We start from the raw sequence: 19,533 nt of genomic DNA on the forward strand, positions 1-19,533 counted from the left end.
ATTACTATTTCATCTTGTATGATCAACAAGACAAAAATAGAATGAAAAGGATTTTGGCTGCTTGGTAGTGATTTCTGTTCTCCCTGAAGCGTAGAAATTAATTTACAATTTTCCTTGAAATAGAAATACCTGTAACAAGCTGAAAATAACCTGCATTTTTTTTTTTTTAAAAAAAAGGTTTCCCTTAATAAAAGCAATATTTTTATGATAAATATGCACAATATGGGCATTTGAACTAATGTGTATTGTGCGTGCCTTTTGTTTGCAAGTGTATTTGAAACTCAAGCTTAGGCAGGAATCAAGAGAGGGGAAACTGATCTAACCCTAGACCTTTCTGATTTTGAATATCATGTGAAATTTTTCACTGTGCTGCTAAAATCTGCTGGCAACCTCGCAACAACGCAACCTCAGTAGGTCTGACAGAGTGCAGGTTCTTTTTTGGAATTAAGAACACGGTGAGAGTATTGGACGTTGATGTAAATGAGCAAATTAGGTTTCAATCATATTTCTGCTATGGGGACATTTTAATGTAAGTAGCTCTCGTGTTCAGTTTTGTAACTAACAACAACTATGTGGAAATCAAAAGTTCACTCTTGCATAGAAGCAATTCCCTCCATCCCTCGTAGTGTGACATATTTTTTGGCTAAACTGGGAGAAGAGCCAGTACACCCAGGGTGTATTCCTAGAACAGGAATTGTATTCAGAGAAATGGTTTAAATAAAGCATTTTTTTGAAAATCTAGCTGTATTTTGATCACAAGATGAAAACTGACAGAAAGGTATGACGGTAAAAATGGAAGTGGTACCGGGCCAATAAGCGATGCTAGGCTTCTGTGACAGCTTTTATGCATATATAAAAATATACATATACAAATAGCATTGCTTATTTCTATCAGAATACTTTCTTGGGACTTAGGTAGAGGAAGGACCTGTCACTCTTCATAATTAGGCAGATAATTTAAGTATAAAGCCGGAATCTTTATTTTTTTACATAATAAGAGAAGTATTGCAAGACCTCTGATGAGCTTGAACTGTGCGATTTTTAGGTCCGTTTTGGAGCTGCATCTTACCACGCGCCTATTTTTGTATATGTATATAGAGCTATATCAGTAATGTTCAAGCCAGTGGGAATTATTTACATCCCTGACCGTTTTTATGTCCAACCCAGATAGGTAGGTATATGCCACACGCCTCCAAAATCTATGCTATATACCTGCAAAGGACTTTGAGAATGGTCTGAGGCCTCTGAATGCATTTCCCCTTATACATAATACATACCCCTTGTGAACAGATTTGAAGGAATGAAACCTCTGTTCAGTGGCATTTAAAAACGTTGACCATGATTCAGGAGAACATCTGAGTTACTGACTTGCTGCAGGCCAAAGGCATAAGAGGCAATTTTAGGAAGGAGAAGAATAAAAGTCAACTTTCACTGTCTTTATTTTCTTCGGAGAGATGACAGCAGGCAGGGATCAGGTCAGTTTCTGACCTATGTTCAGAACGTTATTGAACAAGAAAAATATTTCCCCGTTTTCCCATTCAAGTTTGCTTTAGGAGCTTTATCATTGTAAAACTAAATGTAGAAGCCCTTGCTATTTCGTTTATGTAATGCGCTACAAATATATATAAAGACAAAATTGAAGTCTGACATAAATATGTCACAAAAGTATTCATTTCAACAGCGTATCCTAGGTATTCTTAAAATCTTAAAACTTTAGTGTATCTGCATGTTGTGATTTCACACCTGCTCTTCCTGTGTTCAAGTTTCTCAAATTATTGATGACTTGAGAACCTCCTCTTAATTTTTTCCTTAGTCTTCATGCACAAAAGCTTGAAAATATCACCTAGTTGTGTACTAAAAGTTCAAACTTGATTCTAAAACCTGCTTTAGCTCATGATTTTAAAGCTAATACTTTTGGGGTGAGAAGCGGCATCGGTAGTGTAATAGAGTAATGCTGCAAACCAGAAGATCGCTGGACACGCTTGGGAGTATGGCTCGCATCAGATGCAATGGTGGAAGGAGCCAACCTGCAGACAGGGAAAACAGAATTCAAATTCAGTTATAAAGAAATTAGAGAATAAATCTATTACTTTCTCTTCATTCTGTCTTTGGCGGGAAATACTGCTAGGATGTTACTAAAAAAGAATTAGTATCTTAGTTATCTTTGATTAAAAATAAAGCTTTCAGCTCAGTCCTTTATGTTCTTTCACTTCCGTATGTGGAAAGCCTTTGGCTTTGGAGCTTTTGGCTTCAACATTTTGGATCTTCATATTGGAACATGTTTGTCACAGCTGTTGAAACAATGACTTGCACTTTGACTTTGGCTATTAATTTGTGTCTTTGTAGCTATGGAGGTCTGTGATATTTTTGTGTGAGTGGAGCGGGATGATACAGAATGATTTGGGGAGGTTTGTTATTTAACAGAGTTTTGCCGTATTTCATCTATTATTCAGTAACGGTGAGCTCCGGACTGTAAACCACCCTGACAAAAAACCTTTGCAAAAGCAGTTATGTGACTGATCCTAACCCTCTTTTGGTGGCCCATGCAGTAACTCATTTAGTCTTTATTCTGTTTCTCACTGTGCAATGTTGGGGAGTAGCATCATGTACACAATAAGCTGATACCCTTCCTCGTGGTCTGCGTAAAATCTGATTTGTTCTTAGTCTTTGCTTTTCGATGTGTGTGTGTGTGTGAATGAGTGTGTTTTGGGGGAATCTTTTGGGGAGTGAAAGATGTGGAAATGCCATTGAGCTTCATGTGTTGCAGTAGCTTATTGATAAAATGCTCTGGGACAAGCTTGAGATATTTAGGCAGAGGAGTCTAAGGATGCTTACACTAATTTACATTGAAATTGCTGCCTGTAGACTGAAGGTTTTTGGTCTCCCTGGTTTCACAAGTGGTATTTCACTTTTAAGTCTTTTTTCTTTAAAGAAGGAAAACCACTTTTAAACACATTCCTTTTCCCAGCTTCATCATGACTTTTATAGCTTAATTATAAGCTCCTGCAAATAGGCTTTTACTGTGCAAATGCTGACCCAGCCTTACGTCTAGTGACCTGAATGGCCTCCAATGTTAATTACTATAGATCTGTACTCATGTTATGAAAATATGCATTTGGCTTCTGTCCCAGAATCTGGACCACAGTGTTGTTTGTCTTTCTGTATGGTGTTACATGTGTGTATCACTTCGTACAAAGACCAAATTCCCAGTTGTGACTCAGAAAAATAGCCCCCTTCTTTGTAATCCCCTTTCCTTTATGCTGCCTCCTCAGCTCTGTGTCTCGCTTGGCTGCTGTACAAATAAATTGACCTGGAAGATCTTTAGGAGGTTTGAAGAACATGCCTTGTGGCAGATGAAATTAAACGAGATTTAGGGAAACTATTTATTGATCTACTTTTAGACTGCAAAGGATATCCAAAATGTCGGGAATGCCCTGCTGGTTTGGCAAGGAAATCAATGTTAACAGGGAGATAGAGGTTTGCTTGTTAGTTTATTTTTCCGAGTCGGGTCTCTGTTAATTTTCATTCTTATGCACACAGGCTTGGATGGGCATGGCTTTTTGGGGAGAGTGCGGGGAAGTGATGAATACCAGAACTTTTCTGGCTCTGCTGTCTTGGTAGGCGGCATCGCACTTGCATCCTTCGTAATACAAGTATCACGGGGGCTCAACTATCCTTATGCTTGCTTGGATAGCCAAATTTAGGCTTCGACAGTCGTTTGTGTAGCTTGTTGGGGTTTTGGTATGGCTGAATGTAACCATTAAGCAGCAGAGGCAGGTAGACGAAGGGAAGCTAAATGTGTAGCAGGCTTGAATAATAAAATTGGGTGAAGGAGGGGGTAAGGCTCCTGTAAAATTAACCGTGTCCGGAAGGGATGTAGTGCTCAGGTATGTGTTAATAACTTGCAGGTAAAAGGGGATGGTGGGGTTCTTTTAGTGGAGGATGGGACAGACCTCTATTTTGAAGGTGCTGCTTGTGTGTGAGGGCCACAGCCTGGCGGGCAGAGCAGAGGATCGCTCAGCATCCTTCTGGTGCTGATCACACCAAAATGCACCGTGGCCCGAGACTGCACTGAAGCAACAGCCCTGGGGGGGGACGGGGACGGGGACGGGGACGGGGACGGGGACGGGGACGGGGACGGGGACGGGACCGTGGCCGAAGCCTGGCGCGAAGCGGTGAACTCCCGGGCCGGGTCTCGATGTTTGCAATAGCGGCACTCGGGGGATCTGCGCTGGGGGTGCGGTGCCTCCGCTCCTTCCTCTTCGGACACGGAGCTCGCTGGCGTTTCGGCCGCGGGGACCGGGCGGAGGAGAGGTGCCGTGTGGAGGCACCGGTGGTCACCGGCGTGCTCGGGCGCTGGTTTGCAGCCGCAGCCGTGCAGGGGCGAGGTCCGCCCGCCTTTCCCGCCCCGCCGGGGGCGGCGGCAGGATCCGTCCGCATCCCGCAGGTGGATCCGGCTCCTGCCTCCCCCCCGCGCTGGGGCCGGCGGTGCGCGCAGCCATGTGACTGGCGCGCGCTTCCTGCCTGCGCGCCACCTGATCCGCGGAGGGAGCGCGGCGGAGCGCGGAGCCCGGCGGAGGCGCGCGGAGCCCGGCGCAGCCCAGCGGGCCCCGCAGCGCCCCGGCAGCGCGGGCGGGCGGCGGGAGGGCGCCGCCGCGGCGGCCCCGCCGCCGCCGCCGCCGCATGGAGACCCAGGACCAAGGGGCGCAGATGGAGCCGCTGCTGCCCACGGTACGGCTGTCGCAGCGCGGCCCCCGCCGCGGGGGAAGGGGGGGGAGGTTGCGACGCGCCCCGCGGGGCGGCAGCCGGGGGAGGGGGCGCGGGGGGGCCGCCTTCCTGCCCGCCCGTGCTGGGGGACGGAGCCGGTGTCTCGGGGCGCGGGGAAACAGGTTGGCTCGCTCGGGTGCCGGGCGATGCGGCGGCGGGGGTGTCTGTCTGGGGGATGGAGCGGTGTGTGTTTGTGCGCCTGTGTACGTGTGTCCCGCCAGGGCAAGCACCCACCCTCCCACCCCCCCCCGGTTCAGGCATCCCCTTCCCCTCGGTACCCCCTCTCTCCGCATCCCCCCGGCCGCCGACATCTCCTTCCTCAGGCTCCTCCTCGTCCCTCTGCTCCCCGGCGGTGGGGCAGTGCTGGGGCAGGAGCACCTGTGGGCGGCTCCGTGGGGGTCCAGCCCCCCGGGCTCGGTCTGTCTCGGCGGGTCCCCGGCCCCCCCAGCGCGCAGACCGCGGAGGGATGTGCAGAGCTCCGGCACTCGCAGCGCGGGGTCTGTCTGCCTCCGGATCCCGCTCTCTGCTTCGTGCCGCCGTGTCGCAGTCCCTTGTGCTCGGCCGCGGAGCCGGTGTTCCGTGGGGTTGTTGTCGCCTGGGGAGGGGTGTGTGTGTGTGTGTGTGTGTGTGCGCACGGTGCCCCCTCGGCTCTGAGCGCAGTGTGATTGCACAGCTGCGGCTGGGCAGCGTTTCCCCAGCAAGTACGAAAGGGGTGGCGGGACTTTTTAGGCTGTTAGGTCAGTGAGGACCCTCTTTCCTGCCTGGTCTGCCCCAAACACGGGGTTTGCGGATGCGCGCAAGGTGTAAGTGTGGGTGTCGGATCTTGATCTTGTACCGAGAGTCTGTTTGTGAATGGGGGTTCCTGCCTTGCGCTGGAAGTCAGTCTCTCTGGGGCAGGGGGAAATCTCTCGTGTGCATCCACTGGTGTCTGACTGTGTGTACGCATCCCTGCGAACACACCGCACAGGTCTGCGGAGGCTTTGCTGGTTCCTGAAATGGCTCTGTGTTAGTGCTAGGAGTCTCCCAATGTTGACAAAGCTTGAAAGAGACAAGTCTCGGCTGCCGCAGGTTGATGAGATGCACTTGTGGCAAGCCCGTTTTTCTTAGGGTCTGTTCCCATCATCTGTTGACGTGGTCCATTTTGCTGTCAGGTGGCAGGTTGCTGCACAGTGTGAGATTATCTCTGGCATCTTCTTTCTTCTTGTGGTGGGGACAGTTTTTCCTGTAGCTATCTGGATACCTTTTATGAATCCTAATTCCTATTACTTAACTGCTCTTGCGGTTTCTGACACTGGAGTAGAAGATCCAGTCTTTTTCACTGACAGACTGGTTGTCCAGTTCCTTTCCTTAGAGAGAGAATTCAATGTAAATGCAGTTTCCACCTGTAGTTCATGATCACGGATTCTGTGGAAGACATAGTCCTCAGTGTTTTGCACCAGTGCGGTAGTCTGTATGCGGTCGCAGTCTCGCTCTCACTCATACCTTGCTAACCTCTGTGCTGGAATCGCTTTGTGAATGTGTGTTGTCTCTGGCTGTGTGAGGACTGCTGTGCAGGGAGGCAGAGGAGCTGGCTTTCGGAAGGGGCAACCTGAAGAATTGCCTTGTGCTCTCTGGCTTTAAGTTTTGTCCCTCCAGAGCTGTGCACAGAATAAAAGGCTGTTGCTGTGGCTGAGAGGACCAAGGAAGGCAGTATTTCTTGTGTGCTGATGAGGGAAGAGTTGTCCCTGCTTCCCTCTGCAGCCCTGAGTGGCAGAGCCCTGCCCTGATGCTGTACCTGTCTGCAGAGCTGCAGGTCCCCGGCAGTGCTGTTGCTCTTGAAGTTTGTGGCCTGGTTCCCACCTCCATTTACTGCAGCTAACCCGTTCAGCAGCTGTTGTGTTTGCTTCAAGTAGGGAAGGGAGACTTCTGTAGTCCATGTAATATTTATTGTGGCGCGTTGTCTTCCTCAGTCCTCTCATGCTCTCGCTGTTTCTGAGAGGGCCTCCGCAGGTCAACAAGGCAACGTTGCTTTCCTGCCACAATGATGGTAAAGGCATGGCTCCTTTAGTCTATCCAATTTCTCTGTCCTGGTGGCATTTCTCTGTGCGCCAAGCAATAAAGGGTGTGTATGTGCTCTGGCAGTCTCAGCCTGGCTGATGTCTGGAGCCCTGCATGTGGTAAGGCAGAAACGGCGTTTGCATGGTGGGAGTCTTGTACGCGGAGTCGTGGCAGAGTTTGAGGAGCAGGGATCAGTGCTAACTTCAGCGCTGTTAGCCTGGGAGGTTGTGCTGGGACATAGCAGCGCCTTTAGAGTACTTGTGGTTTAGGGGTCAATCCTCATCTTGACTGGAAACAAATGGAACAGGAATGCGGGCTGTAAAACAGATACAGTTCTTTTCCCAAGCGTCGTCCCAGTTCGGTGGACTGCGGGTATGAAGAAAAAGGCTCCTAGCTGAAAGAGCTTGTTTCTTTCAAGGGCTTTGGTATATGCAACAGAGTTAATCTTTTTTTATGGTGAAACTGTAACACGTGATACATTTTAATTGTTATTTATAGTAAAAAGATAGCGAACGTAGTCCTTCATTAACTTTATCTTCTAACGGTGCTCAGATTGTGAAGCCTCAATATAATTTCCCACCAAAATCCCCCAGTCTGTACAAAGTGGAATCTATTTTTATTGTAGTGTAAGTCATATGTTGTTAGTGATTTATTATACAGCTTCTAATTAAAAACCCCAATCTCTAGCAATTTGCAAAATGATAAAATACATTGTTGCCTGTAGTTTTGAGGAGTTAAATAATTTCCTTACCAGTCTCTTTTTCACAAACTCCTTTTGGAAACAGTTCTTACACAGCGACGGTACCTTTGTTAGCAGTTAGGCTACTGCTTCTCTTTTTTTTTTTTTTTTTTTTTTTGCAGTGTAGGCAAATTTCTGTGAAAATTATTAGAACTCTATTACAAATTGTCTATAAGTGCAATATTGTAGAAATAAATGAAAAAGGAAATTCTTCACCTGGAAACAATTTGTTCAAACCACTCTTGAAAATGTAAAGATAGTCTTATTTTTATTGTTCAGTACGTACACTAACATGGAACAAAATACAGACTTGTGTGTTTTCTGTATCGTCTGATGTTTTATTTATCAGTCATCAAGAATATTTTTTCAGTATGATTATTCAGGGTGCTTTAAAATAGTTATGAGTAATTGAAAGATTGCTAAGGAGTCATCATTTGTTTACAGAACGGGAGAAACAATCTGCAGATCTTCTCTACAAAGATCTTTTATTGATTTCTAATCAAAGGACCAGATATTGTTAGTTTGTCTGTATACAGGCATACCTCATTATATGTAAATTGTTTTGCAAACCGTCACTTAAGGCAGTGTATTCATAGCAAAAGTTATTCGTAGAGTATTTGTTTCTGTCCGTTCTGGATCTGTCTTGTACGCAAGTCAAAATTGCCTTTCAAAACAGGGTTGTTATCTGACAGAGGTTTGAAGCTTCAGATATAAGGAGCACGTATAGACAGAGTGGAGATATTTTTCCTAACTATGTTTATTCTTGGCATGTTGTTCTTCTGTGTTTTCTGAAGGTGACAGTAAAACCCATGTATGCAAAGCCAAATTGATTCTTCCTTTCTAAGTTCATATTCTCTCGCCTTCCTCATTCAGTCTTAAAATTTAAAAGCTGTTTGGTTTTGTTTGTTTGTTTGTTTATTTTTAAAATCTGGTAGATACAAGACTTTAAAATGTGCAATTGCTAATATATATCCACAGATATATGTAATGCATATGCATGCACTATGGTACGATGTGATACGCTGGGGAAGGACTTGTTACTAGGGCATGTAGAGATAGGACGAGGGAGAATGGCTTTAAACTGGAAGAGGGCAGGTTCAGATTGAACATTAGGAAGAAGTTTTTCACTTTGAGGGCGGTGAGGCACTGGAACAGGTTGCCCAGAGAGGTTATTGAGGTCCAATCCCTGGAGGTGTTCAAGGCCAGGCTGGACGTGGCCTTGGGCAACCTGGTCTAGTGGGAGGTGTCCCTGCCCATGGCAGGGGGGTTGGAACTCGATGATCTTCAAGGTCCTTTCCAACCTAAACCATTCTATGATTCTGTGATACGTATGCACTAGGTAGATATTGTTTGTATCCAGTACTCTCGTCGCTGCTGCAAATGGCACGCAGTTATGACTACTGAGGCCTCTGTATGTGGGAGAACGGTATAGCGAGATCTTGGGGAGTCACTATTTTTAGTGTAGCAGGTGAGTGTGGGAAGCTGCTCACAGTAACAGGCCAAATTCTTTTGCTTTTGTTAATGCTGAGTGGGACCTCCGGTGAGACTTGCAGATGAAATGTATTGCTCATTATGAGAATGGATGGCAGAGCCTGACCCCACAGTTTGTGCATAACGGTACTAATTCCCGGTTTGCTTCACCAAAATTTAATGTTATAACAACAGTTAAGGCAAGTTTATAGAGACTACAGGAATGTTGTGATTCTTTTGGAAAAATACAGGAAAACCTCATGAGATCTCTTCCAATCCTATCATTCTGTGGCAGGGGCTCATTCTTGTCTTTCTGGAAAGACTGTTTTATAGATGGATGATACATTATGTGCAAACTGAGAAGGGAGCAGTTTATCTGGATTATAAATGTTGGTACCTTCAGTTAAGTCCATCTGAATCTAGAATTTACTATAAACACATCCAAAGAGTATATTAAAAAGATAGATGCCTACCATTCATCCAATTTGGTGATTGCAAGCAGGTTTTAAAACCGTACAAAAATATAAAATATAACATTATTTATGAATTTGTATCTGCAAAGTGTTAATCTTAAATGTAGATTTTCAAGCCTTCGTGGAGTCCAGGTGACTTTTTAAAGAGCATAGGAGTCTGTCTGCATCAGTGGGGCTACGAGAAGTTCCAGGAGAAGTTTCACTGGGAGCAATCACTTTGTAGCTGTCACACTCATAAAGACCAGAAAGTATTGCATGTTTGTGTTGCTTTTTGGAGAGAGACTGGGATTGTTTTGCACCTTTTTCTGGAAACTTGTATTAAAAGTAGTCAAAATGCTATCAATTAAGAAAAACTGATCTGAAGCCACTGTTGTGAGGAGTTGGTCCAGATATCAGTCACTAACAATTGTGCTAGGTTCTCTCTAGAGGCATTCATAGTCACTGAAACTGTGTAAGGATGGGAAAAACCCCAAATCCTGCCATTAGATTCTGTCAAAAATAGAAAATGGATACTTAAACTGTAATTAGTCTGGCAAACTATGTCATTAAATTCAATAGCAAAATGCCATGTCATTTCTGGAGAGGAAGATCATACGTACGTGTAAACTTCCTTTTCAACATAGGAGTATGTAAAAGGGTGGGTGTGTTTTGGTTTGTTTTGTTTGTTTTGTTTTTTTTTTTTTTTTTTTTTTTTTTTAGAAGTAAGCAGCCATCAGCAAGAATCTGATTTCATGTCAAATCTTTCCCAGTGAAACACTGAAAACTCTGTGGTGGCTGTGTGGTGATAAGGATGTTTATAGTGTTGGAAACATCAATAGGAAATAAATGTACAGTCAGGGAGATTGTGTATCAAATCATAAGCGCTTTAGATTCTTTTTTTTTTTATTGGTACTGACTAGTAGTTTTCATATTTTTTTCTTTATAGAATCAAAGAATAGGATCCACGGGGGAATAAATATACCTCCAAGATTGCAGAACTGTTCTTTCTTAGGCATTTTCATTTTGGGGTTCAGGAAAATGCTGCTGTTAAATTTGAATAATTTGATTTATGATTGTAGACTACAAATTAGAAATAAAAAAGGGCTTCATCATATTTATGTGCTCAGTATTTGTAAGATTCGGTAAAATTTTCAATATTGTGTTTTGTTAGTGGACTGAAGTGTCAAGCTTCTGAATATGAAGATGCAGCTATTTCATTCTGTAAAGCTGTATTTCTGTTGTGAAATGAAGCAGGGAAAAAAAATGGAATTCCAGGATAAGATCCTGCAGTCTCTCCTAGATCTGGTAGGACCAAAGATGGAATGGATAAATTTGTGCTAGAGTGTATTTCTTCTAGAAAGGATTTTGCTTTCAACATCCATCTGTCTGTCTGTCTATCTGCCTCCCTCCCTCTCTGTATCTTTGACAGTTTTCCAGCAGTGAAACAGGAATCCTATCAGTTGTATTGTTAAAATTCAACTAAGAAAAATATCGATGTCTTTCCTCATAAATTAAGGTGTTGACTTTTATGGGTTTTGTTTAAATGTATACCGAAAACATACAGAAAAGTAGGAAAGCTTTCTATTTGGAATTAAACAGCATAATGATGTCTAAAATCCACTTTCGAAGGTTGCCAGAATTCCCATGTGACAATCAATAAAGTCTAACTGCAGCTCTAGAAATGTGCATCTTTTTTTCAAGGCCCAACTGAGTTGAAGACGTCATTCTCATTCTTGTTTAATTATTTCATCTGCTTGTCTCATAAGACAAAGCCAATTGCGACAGCTGCAAAACAAGTGAATCTTGAGCTTTCAGCTAAATCCATAAATTTTATGATCTGTTAAACATAGGAAGTTGATATTTTTCATTTGAACTGCAGCTAAGTGATGATAATGATAAAATGAGAATTTGAATGGCAAGTATTAGCCACTCATTTGTTCTGGAGATTTGTTCTTTGCCTTGGGGTTCGAGGTTGAGCTTACACATAACAGTGTTCCCAAGGATTGCTCATCTGTGCAGAAGTGGTTGAATCACTACTTGCCTTATTAACAAAAAAAATTCTTACCTGTTCTACTCGAGTGGGAAGCGGAAAGAGCTTGATATAATCTTCTAAGAATGCAGAATAGTTTTTTTTATTAGATTGCACTACCAGTATCTCAAGTACATTGATGCAAAATTGGAAAGAATGGAAGTTTATGGTCTGAAAATTTGTAACGAAGAGGATGTATTTTCCTGGCATGCTCTATAATTAATGACAAATGTAACAAAAATTATAATTTCATATTGCCTGTGGAAGAGTGGGCATTCTTCTGCCTTTGATGTCATGAAAATGTGGATAACCTGTATCCTTTTTCAGAAAAATTGGCATGCTTTAAGAATTTCTTTTAATCATTTTTGTGACCTATTTAGGTAAGTACTGAAATAGAACTAGAGTGTCCCAGAACAGTACATTATTGTGCTGACAGAAAGGATATTATATGTATTGGTGTTTTAAATGAATTTGTAGAATAAAAGTAGTGCTCCCTTCCACCCCCTCACCCCCAAATCTCTGCAGCAGAGCATCTTAATACTGTCCTCGGAAACAAGCTACAGTTTCCAGATCATTTGAGGCTACTGCGGCCTTGTTTGAGACTCGTATAAGTTCCAAAAGTGTCATCATTGATACAAACATTCATGCAGATTCTGCAAGGTTGCTGTGTTCGGAGACTTTAACATAGTTTACTTTTTTGCAGAAAATTTTGTGACTTAGGTTGTAACCCATATTATCCATCTCCTTCAATTACTGTCATCCTTTCCCTTTATTTGAAGAGGATAGAAATGCTCAAACATAAGACTTGACTGACTATATGATTATCTTTTAGAAAGCTTCCGCTTTATTCTGTTTTTCTTCTTAATGATTGAATTTTAGTGAAATACTTAACTATGTCCGCTTGTTTTTATTGCAACGTTATAATAGCTTTTGAAATTAAATGTGGCAATGATCTGTAAAAGCACTCATAAAGCTGTATTTCATACTCATCCAAGAATCTTCTCATGTGAAAATTCTAATAATAGGAGAATCCCATATCTTTGTTTTAAAAGAAGTATCTGGATGAATCCAGAATAGGTGAACATGGTCTCAGAAAATGGTATTAAGCAGTCCAGAAACCTTCATGCTTATTCTCACCAGTTTCCTAGAAAGGAGTTTTTTTCCGTAGCCATCCAGCTGGGTTTATTCATTAAAATCAAACGTGTTCCTTGCATTTGGAGTACCCCCCCACGGTCCTCATCTTGTAGGGGAATGGATTGGGAAAAACCCTGCTATGGAATACCCACTGAAACCTCGGGTTAACTCACAGGGCTTTGCTCTAAAATGACATTGGAAGAAAAGGTTAAAGACTCTTAAAGTAACTTTTAAAGAAAAAGCCACGTTCAGTTTTAGAGAGGATGAAATGTTTTACGGTGATCTGTAGTCTGCGTAGTTTGATTGTGTTTGTTTCACGTCATTTTGCCTAGAAGTTTAGGACTCTCTGTCTGCTGTGGCTGAATTGGTTTACTTCGGCCACCAAATACATGAATTTTTTTTTTTCTATTTGCCCAGTTGTAACTAAGAGTAGGTGAGAGGTTTCTAAGTGTAAGCCAGTGTTGCCCAGAGCAACAGAAAACTGCAGTTGCATGTGGAGTGGAGAAGACCCATTGAAGAGAAACTTAAGAAATAAACGTGCAAAAGCCTAGTAACTCTCCACGGAATATTTGTGAACGATGATTTTTTTTTTTTTTCCACTTCTCTGTCCAGTGCTTCTACATTGGCCAAATTTGGGCAAAAAAAATAACAGAAGCAGAAGAAACTTTTTTTTGCCTTGCAGAAGTCACTGAAGATTGCGCATGCATTAACAAGGCGTGCAGCTGACAGAAGCAGGTTTGTGGAGGAAAAGAGTTGGTTTTGAGAACTGTACCCATGGTGAGGGATTTGCCTTGGGCTAGCTTCTGCCACAGGAGCCGCGTTCCCATTAGCAGTTGCAATGAGATGTGCATGGTAGCAGGCTTACACCTTGCAAGCCCCAATGCATTACAGCCAAAAAACCCCAAATCCCAAAGCTGCCTTATACCCTGCCTCCTTCCCCGAAATTTCTCCGTAAATATGAAACTTGTTAGTGTGTGTATGTCTATGGAAGTGTGTATGTCTATGGAAAAAGTTAAGCTAGCGAGAACAGACAGAACTTCTTAAAGGAACCTTTCAAAGAAAACCACGGAAATATTACAGTGAATACATCTAGAGGAAGTTACTACCAAAACATGTAAACGTGTAAAACTTGACTAAACGTTTTTTTTTTTTGTTTTTTTTTTTGTTTGACTTTTGTTTATTCTTGGGCACATGACTCAGACCTGTACAATCCAGTCTTGTGCACATTCATACCACTTGCACGTTTTGGGTAGTTCAACGCACAGAATGTAGGTTTTGATGAAGCGTCCAATGTAGGATCTGAGAATGTCTAGTGGGAAAATAGCGTTCCTGTTCTGAAACCATTTCTGTGATCTTAAAGTCTACGATTCCAGAAGCAGTCTGGCATTTAGAGCCACTTGTCATATGAAAATTCTGCGTAGTGTTTCAGTGACAATATTAGAAAAAGGTAATCTCTACAAAACTAGTTCTTGGTGACTCTTAGGCTATTAAAATTGCTAACTGTGGCAAACTTCGTCAGAAGGTATTCATTATTTCATGTTTATTTGTTTGTGTCAATCGGTTCTCCCTTGACTTGCGTACAAAGGATGGCTGTACAAAAAGCTACTGCGAGGTAGGTAGTGTCGGAGCCTTCTCTTCTCATTCCTTAGCTGCATGCGCTGACCTTACATAAATGCAAGGTAGGTTTACCCTTGATAAAATTGGGGTAATCTGCTTTCTGCTCGGCATCGCGTAATAATAAACACAGTAGTTTGTTACATGGATAAGATACTGTAAATGAGCCACCAAGTTTGGGTGGTTGTATTTTTTTGTTTGTTTGTTTATTTTTTTTAGGCAAAAATTTGTGTGAACCTTTTGGGATGAGGATCGTATTTTTGTTCTGGGTGGATGTGGGGTCTGCCACAAAGGGCTTCTGGTCCATGACTGGCCAGTTCAGGAGCCTAGGACGGTACACATATAAATAATAAACTTGTTTGTTGGCTTGATCGCAAACAAATAGATTTCTGGCAATGCAAAAATAATAGAATCTCCTTCTTTTCTCTAGTTTGTTATTCTCCTGTTTGTTCACAGAAATTACTGAGCTATTGCAGCGTAACCATTATGACTGTAATCACATAAAGTGCTTGCTCTAAGAGTGCAAATAATAATAGTTATAAATTGTGAATGGACAGAATTAAAAATTCGTCTTGGTTTGGGCTTTTATTTCTAAATTTGGTTGTTTTTTTTTTTTTTTTAGACTAATGAAACTTTAAATTTCCCTGACACAACAAACAATAAATTTTATAAATTAGGGGAAGTGGATATGAAATAAAATATGGATATAAAATAAAAGAATTCTAGAGGGTTATGATTAATCTCATTCAAATACTGTAACCCAGAGACTGTTATTTTGCTATCTGCTATACTTTAATCTTTGAGTCTCAAATTTTTCATTTCATAGTGATTGCAGTTTGTATAGTACTTCCATTATGAATATTCATGAAAAAATAAAAAATGTCATTAGAATGTCTTGCAAGATTGTCTTGAGCAAAACGAAAAGAATTGATAAATGGTCTGTGCAAACTGTAAAACAGTATTGTTAATGCTTTACAGTTATAGTATTTTAGTAACTCATTACTAAGGTGAATTTATTTCTGCCACTGATGTATTTTATATAGGAAAATAATACTAATTTATAATTATTATGAGTGATTTAGCTTTGTGGTGCTTTTTTTCTTTTTCCCTATAATGTAACTGATTATTTTCCTGCTAACATTTAGGTTTTTTTCCAGCAGTCTTTTCATGTATGTTAAGAAAGGGTGTGTTTTTGTGTCCATATATATGCAAATATGAAAATATATCTCATTCTAATGGAATCTTTTTTAAAATTTCTGCCTGATGGCAAATATTCAATTCAAATGTTTTCAGCTTCCGAGAAATACCAGACTAAATAGATTTTCCTTTGGTTTTGTTATTAATACTGTGATTTAGTACTAGTAGTACTCCATTTGAATTATGTAAACCCAGGCTTTGTTTTGAAGTGACAGGTACTCAGCATTTTCTAGTGACCAAACCTTCAAGGCACTAAAATCACATTGAGATTTATTACAATATTCTAAGCCTTAAAGCAGCTTCCAACAAGTGCCTTTAAAAATGGTTGTAGTATTAAAAAAAAAAAAGAAAAAAGTCTTTTTCCTTTTCTTATTTGGAATGGGAAAGCAACTTAATCCACAGTCAGCAGTGGGATTCCTTCACAAAGTCTCAATTTTCAAGTGTTTCATTTTAGGTATCGTTTTGGTAGAGATAGGAATACAGGTGATAGGAAAGTTTCTACCATTTAGAAGTGCTAAGATTACAGATGTGTTTTGAACATGAGCGATTCAAGAAATGCATGTGAATTGTGAGTATGATGAAAAGAGCAATGAATTAAAAAGAAAATCCAGTATCAAATCATTATTGTCAACTTCTATGTTTCTGCTATAATCTTGCAATCTTGTCGCTTCAACACCAAGACAACACCTACATTCTAGATTTTTACTTAAAAGGTAAAAATAAAATAGGCAAGACTTTAGCTCGCGTGGTAGAGATGGAAAATGTGAAAAAGTGTCTGGATTATCCAGAAGGCAAAAATCATCCTATGTGCGCTTCTTTTTAAATCTCATCTTTTGAGCCAATCTCTTGATTTTTAAGTGCCGCTGCTGGCTCTCGGTATCCTTTTTCTCTAACAAATTCCACCTCTCTCTAGGATGGGTTTCTCTCTGCTGTCCAGGGTGCTCGTTGTCCAAGTTGTGCTCTTTTTTTGATTCTGGGCTCTACTCGGGCATTTCCTCCTGCACTTCACGCAAGTGTACCTTGATGCTTGAGGGGAGGTGAGAGTTAAGTGGCTGCTGATGTGGACACAATATAAAAAAAAACCTTCCAGAGCACCTCCTGCATATTTTTTTTTTTTTTCTTCCTTTCTTCAAGAAAAAGTGAGGAACGCTAAATGTTATCTGACCTGTCCACAGCTTTCATGTGGTACCGACAGTCATCATCTGGAATGGTCTCAGATAATGTCATTGAAGATAGCCTTGAGTGCTGGCTGGCAACCTGAGGCTGGGCTTTCAATTTCAGGACTGCAAAATCTGGATCATATTTTGAGGTTGTGTCATTCAGCATTTCTTGACTAATGGGTAAATATTTGCTGTTCAAATCAAAGCTATGTAGATTAGGAGTTGTTCTGGAAATGAAGCGATTCAGGAGACAGAGGATATGATGCCATGAAAAATAAAGAAAAGGTGAATATGGAATAAATCTTAACTATTTCGTTATAGCATAAACAGTGAATTTCATAAAACTATCAATCACTAAGTTAAAAACAAGAGAGAAAAACTTTTTCCACAAAGTGTAGAGTTCAACTGCGAAATTTAGTGACGTGGGATGTTGTGGTGGCTGTAAGTGTAAATAGGTTAAAAAGGAATTAGGTAATTAAGCACAGTGATCCTAACTCAACAGATGCGATCACCAGCTTAGCAAAACCTTCAAGTGCTGATTACCAGAAACTGGGACTGAATACCAGAGGAAAGCAGAGGAAAGACCATTTGTTAGTTCCTTTTTTTTTTTTTTTTTTTCTTTTGCTCTAAGAATCAAGTAGTGGGGCAGCCGGGGACAAGATACTGGATTTCAAAGATTTCTGCAGTTCTGCTTTTGCTTTCCTTCCTGGGGTCCATGAAATAGGGTTTGTCATTGTTAGCTTGGCAGTGATGGGTTGTGTCTCAGATGATTTTGCAGAAAGAGAAATAATTCTTTTTGGTCTTACCAATGACGTGTTCATCTGTAGATGAGATCATTTAAAAATCGCAGCTGATCCAAAGTGAGTTGGAGTTGCCCATGTGCTGTTGTTACTTTCTTGTTGCCAGAGTTTCTTTCTTTCTGATCAGTTACGTTTTTTTGTTAGATTGGATATTTCAGGAGAAAAATGTTATTGATTAAGGGGGTCTCAAACATAGGAAAATTGTATTTATCACATGTTCGCTCTTTTAGTAGTGGGAACCAATGACCTGGGAGAGGTCTGTCAGACTGTTCTTGCTGAATTTAGTAGCAAAGGAAGAGGAACCTTGTTCTGCTCTGCTCGTCCGTTTTTGTTTTCTTGCAAGCAAATGAGCCATCTAAATGTGGATATCTTCACAGGCTTGTGAACTACTGTCCTTCTTCCCCAAAGCACCTCCCTTTGCTGAATTTTTGGAGTTTTGTTAATGTCATTGCTCTGGCTGTCATCACAGAACTGATTTTTTTTTTTTTTTTTTTTTTTTTTTAAATCCAGATTGCCTTCAAGCAGTTTTGACAATCATTTTGCGTGTGTTGCCCAGCAATTTATAGGCTACAGCTTGGCAGGGCGTGCCAAATACTTGCTTTTTACAATGGGCAAATAGTTATATATTCTTTTATAGATTCAATTATGAACTGCAAAGGAGGGCGCAAGGCTGCCACTGAGCTAGGGAGAGTCATTGAAGGAGCTGATGATGGATGCCGAGTGCTTTCGCTTTAATTGTACTGATGACACACTATTGTATTGGATTTTGCTTGGTTGATTAATTTGGCTACCAGCTGCGTGTGATCCAACTGATGGGCCCTAGATGGCATCTAGTCTGTCTCTTTGCCGCTGCTCTCCACGCTCTCTTTGCATCTTGATTGTGTACTTTACTTTGGCAAGCAAAGAGAGCTCATTGCCTGGGTGATGGCAACATATGGCGGTTGTAAGGGGAAAACAACATTGTAGCATTTCTGGCAGTTACAAAATTTGTTGGTTTCAAAGCTCCCTACAGGTTTCCGTGCTTCAGTCTTTGGATACTGAAATTGAGGCGAGTTTTTGGTCTCCATTCACACTGCGGTTTCACATAAAAGAATCCTGGTCTCTAGAATCAAGCAATATAGTCATGCACGCTCTTAGTAAGATGTATGTCTCAGATGCATAAACTCTCAATATGTTGGAAAGTCAGCAATTTTTTCCCTGATTGTTTTGACAGTACCACGGCATGCAAAATTCATTCACATATATCTTCAGATGGGTAAGGAGACACACAAAACCAGGTTTCTAATTTACACCACTGCAAATAGTTAAAAATAACATTTAAAACAGTATGCAGGGATGCTAGAATAAAGATTGAATGCAAAGATCTGTAGACAAGAGATGTTTATGAAACATTCTCCTTGCAGGACTGGGTAAGACTAGGTGCTTTGTAAGAAGGAAATCTAGGAAAATATTCTCTGTGTCAGGATTAAGGAATTAAGTTCTCAGTTTTGGATTGTGTTTTGCTGAGAAACCAAGCTTGAATTCTGTTTTAAAGGTTAATGCTCGGTTTGGGATTAAAAAGATCTCAAAATTTTTTACCAGTGTTTCAATCTCAGTCTCTAGTTTTGGATCTGATGTATAATAAATGTCTAGATACAGAGGTTTTCCATACATATTTTCTTGTTTATTTGGATGATAAGACTTGGCCAGATTTTATTCAGGAAGGTGTAATGCAGTGTGACTTGGTTGAAACCAATGGAGTTATCTAACATTAATATTAAAAGATGAAAATGGGATTTCTCTCTCTCTCTCAGGGTATTTCTGTAGTAGTTTTACAGTTTAAACAAACATGTAATAGCATCCTGTTTTCATATGCCAGCATCCTCATCCTTTGCATTTTGTTTTCTGTTTTGTCCCCTTCTCTAGTTCTCTCTTTGTCCATTGTACCCCACAATGGACCCAGTTGTGAGTAGATTATCACTTGGCGTGATTGTGCATATGGTTCTGTACAATATGGGTTTTCTAATCCTGACAGCTGAGAGCTACAATGGCAGCAGTCTGAAATTAACTTAGAAACTCAGGATCCTAATCATTGGGTTTTGTGCTGCTTCAGCTGTCTGCACTTTCAGCCAGCTAAACCAAGACTGTATTACTT

The 19,533-nt window shown here is 41.3% G+C and overlaps 1 protein-coding gene across 2 annotated transcripts in view; it reads left to right on the forward strand.

Moving 5' to 3' along the window:
• Nucleotides 1-4,683: 4,683 nt before the first annotated feature.
• Nucleotides 4,684-19,533, forward strand: part of SLC4A10 (solute carrier family 4 member 10) — a gene marked incomplete at its 5' end in the record, with an annotated part of 167,080 nt that continues 152,230 nt past the window's right edge. For both annotated transcript variants that reach the window (XM_082483719.1, XM_082483720.1), the window contains one exon: nt 4,684-4,731. In XM_082483719.1, coding sequence (XP_082339845.1) covers nt 4,684-4,731 — 48 coding nt within the window. The remainder of the gene's footprint in view (nt 4,732-19,533) is intronic.

This window comes from Vanellus vanellus (genome assembly GCF_965231255.1).
Source record: "Vanellus vanellus genome assembly, chromosome: 5".
Classification (NCBI taxonomy): Eukaryota; Metazoa; Chordata; class Aves; order Charadriiformes; family Charadriidae; genus Vanellus; species Vanellus vanellus.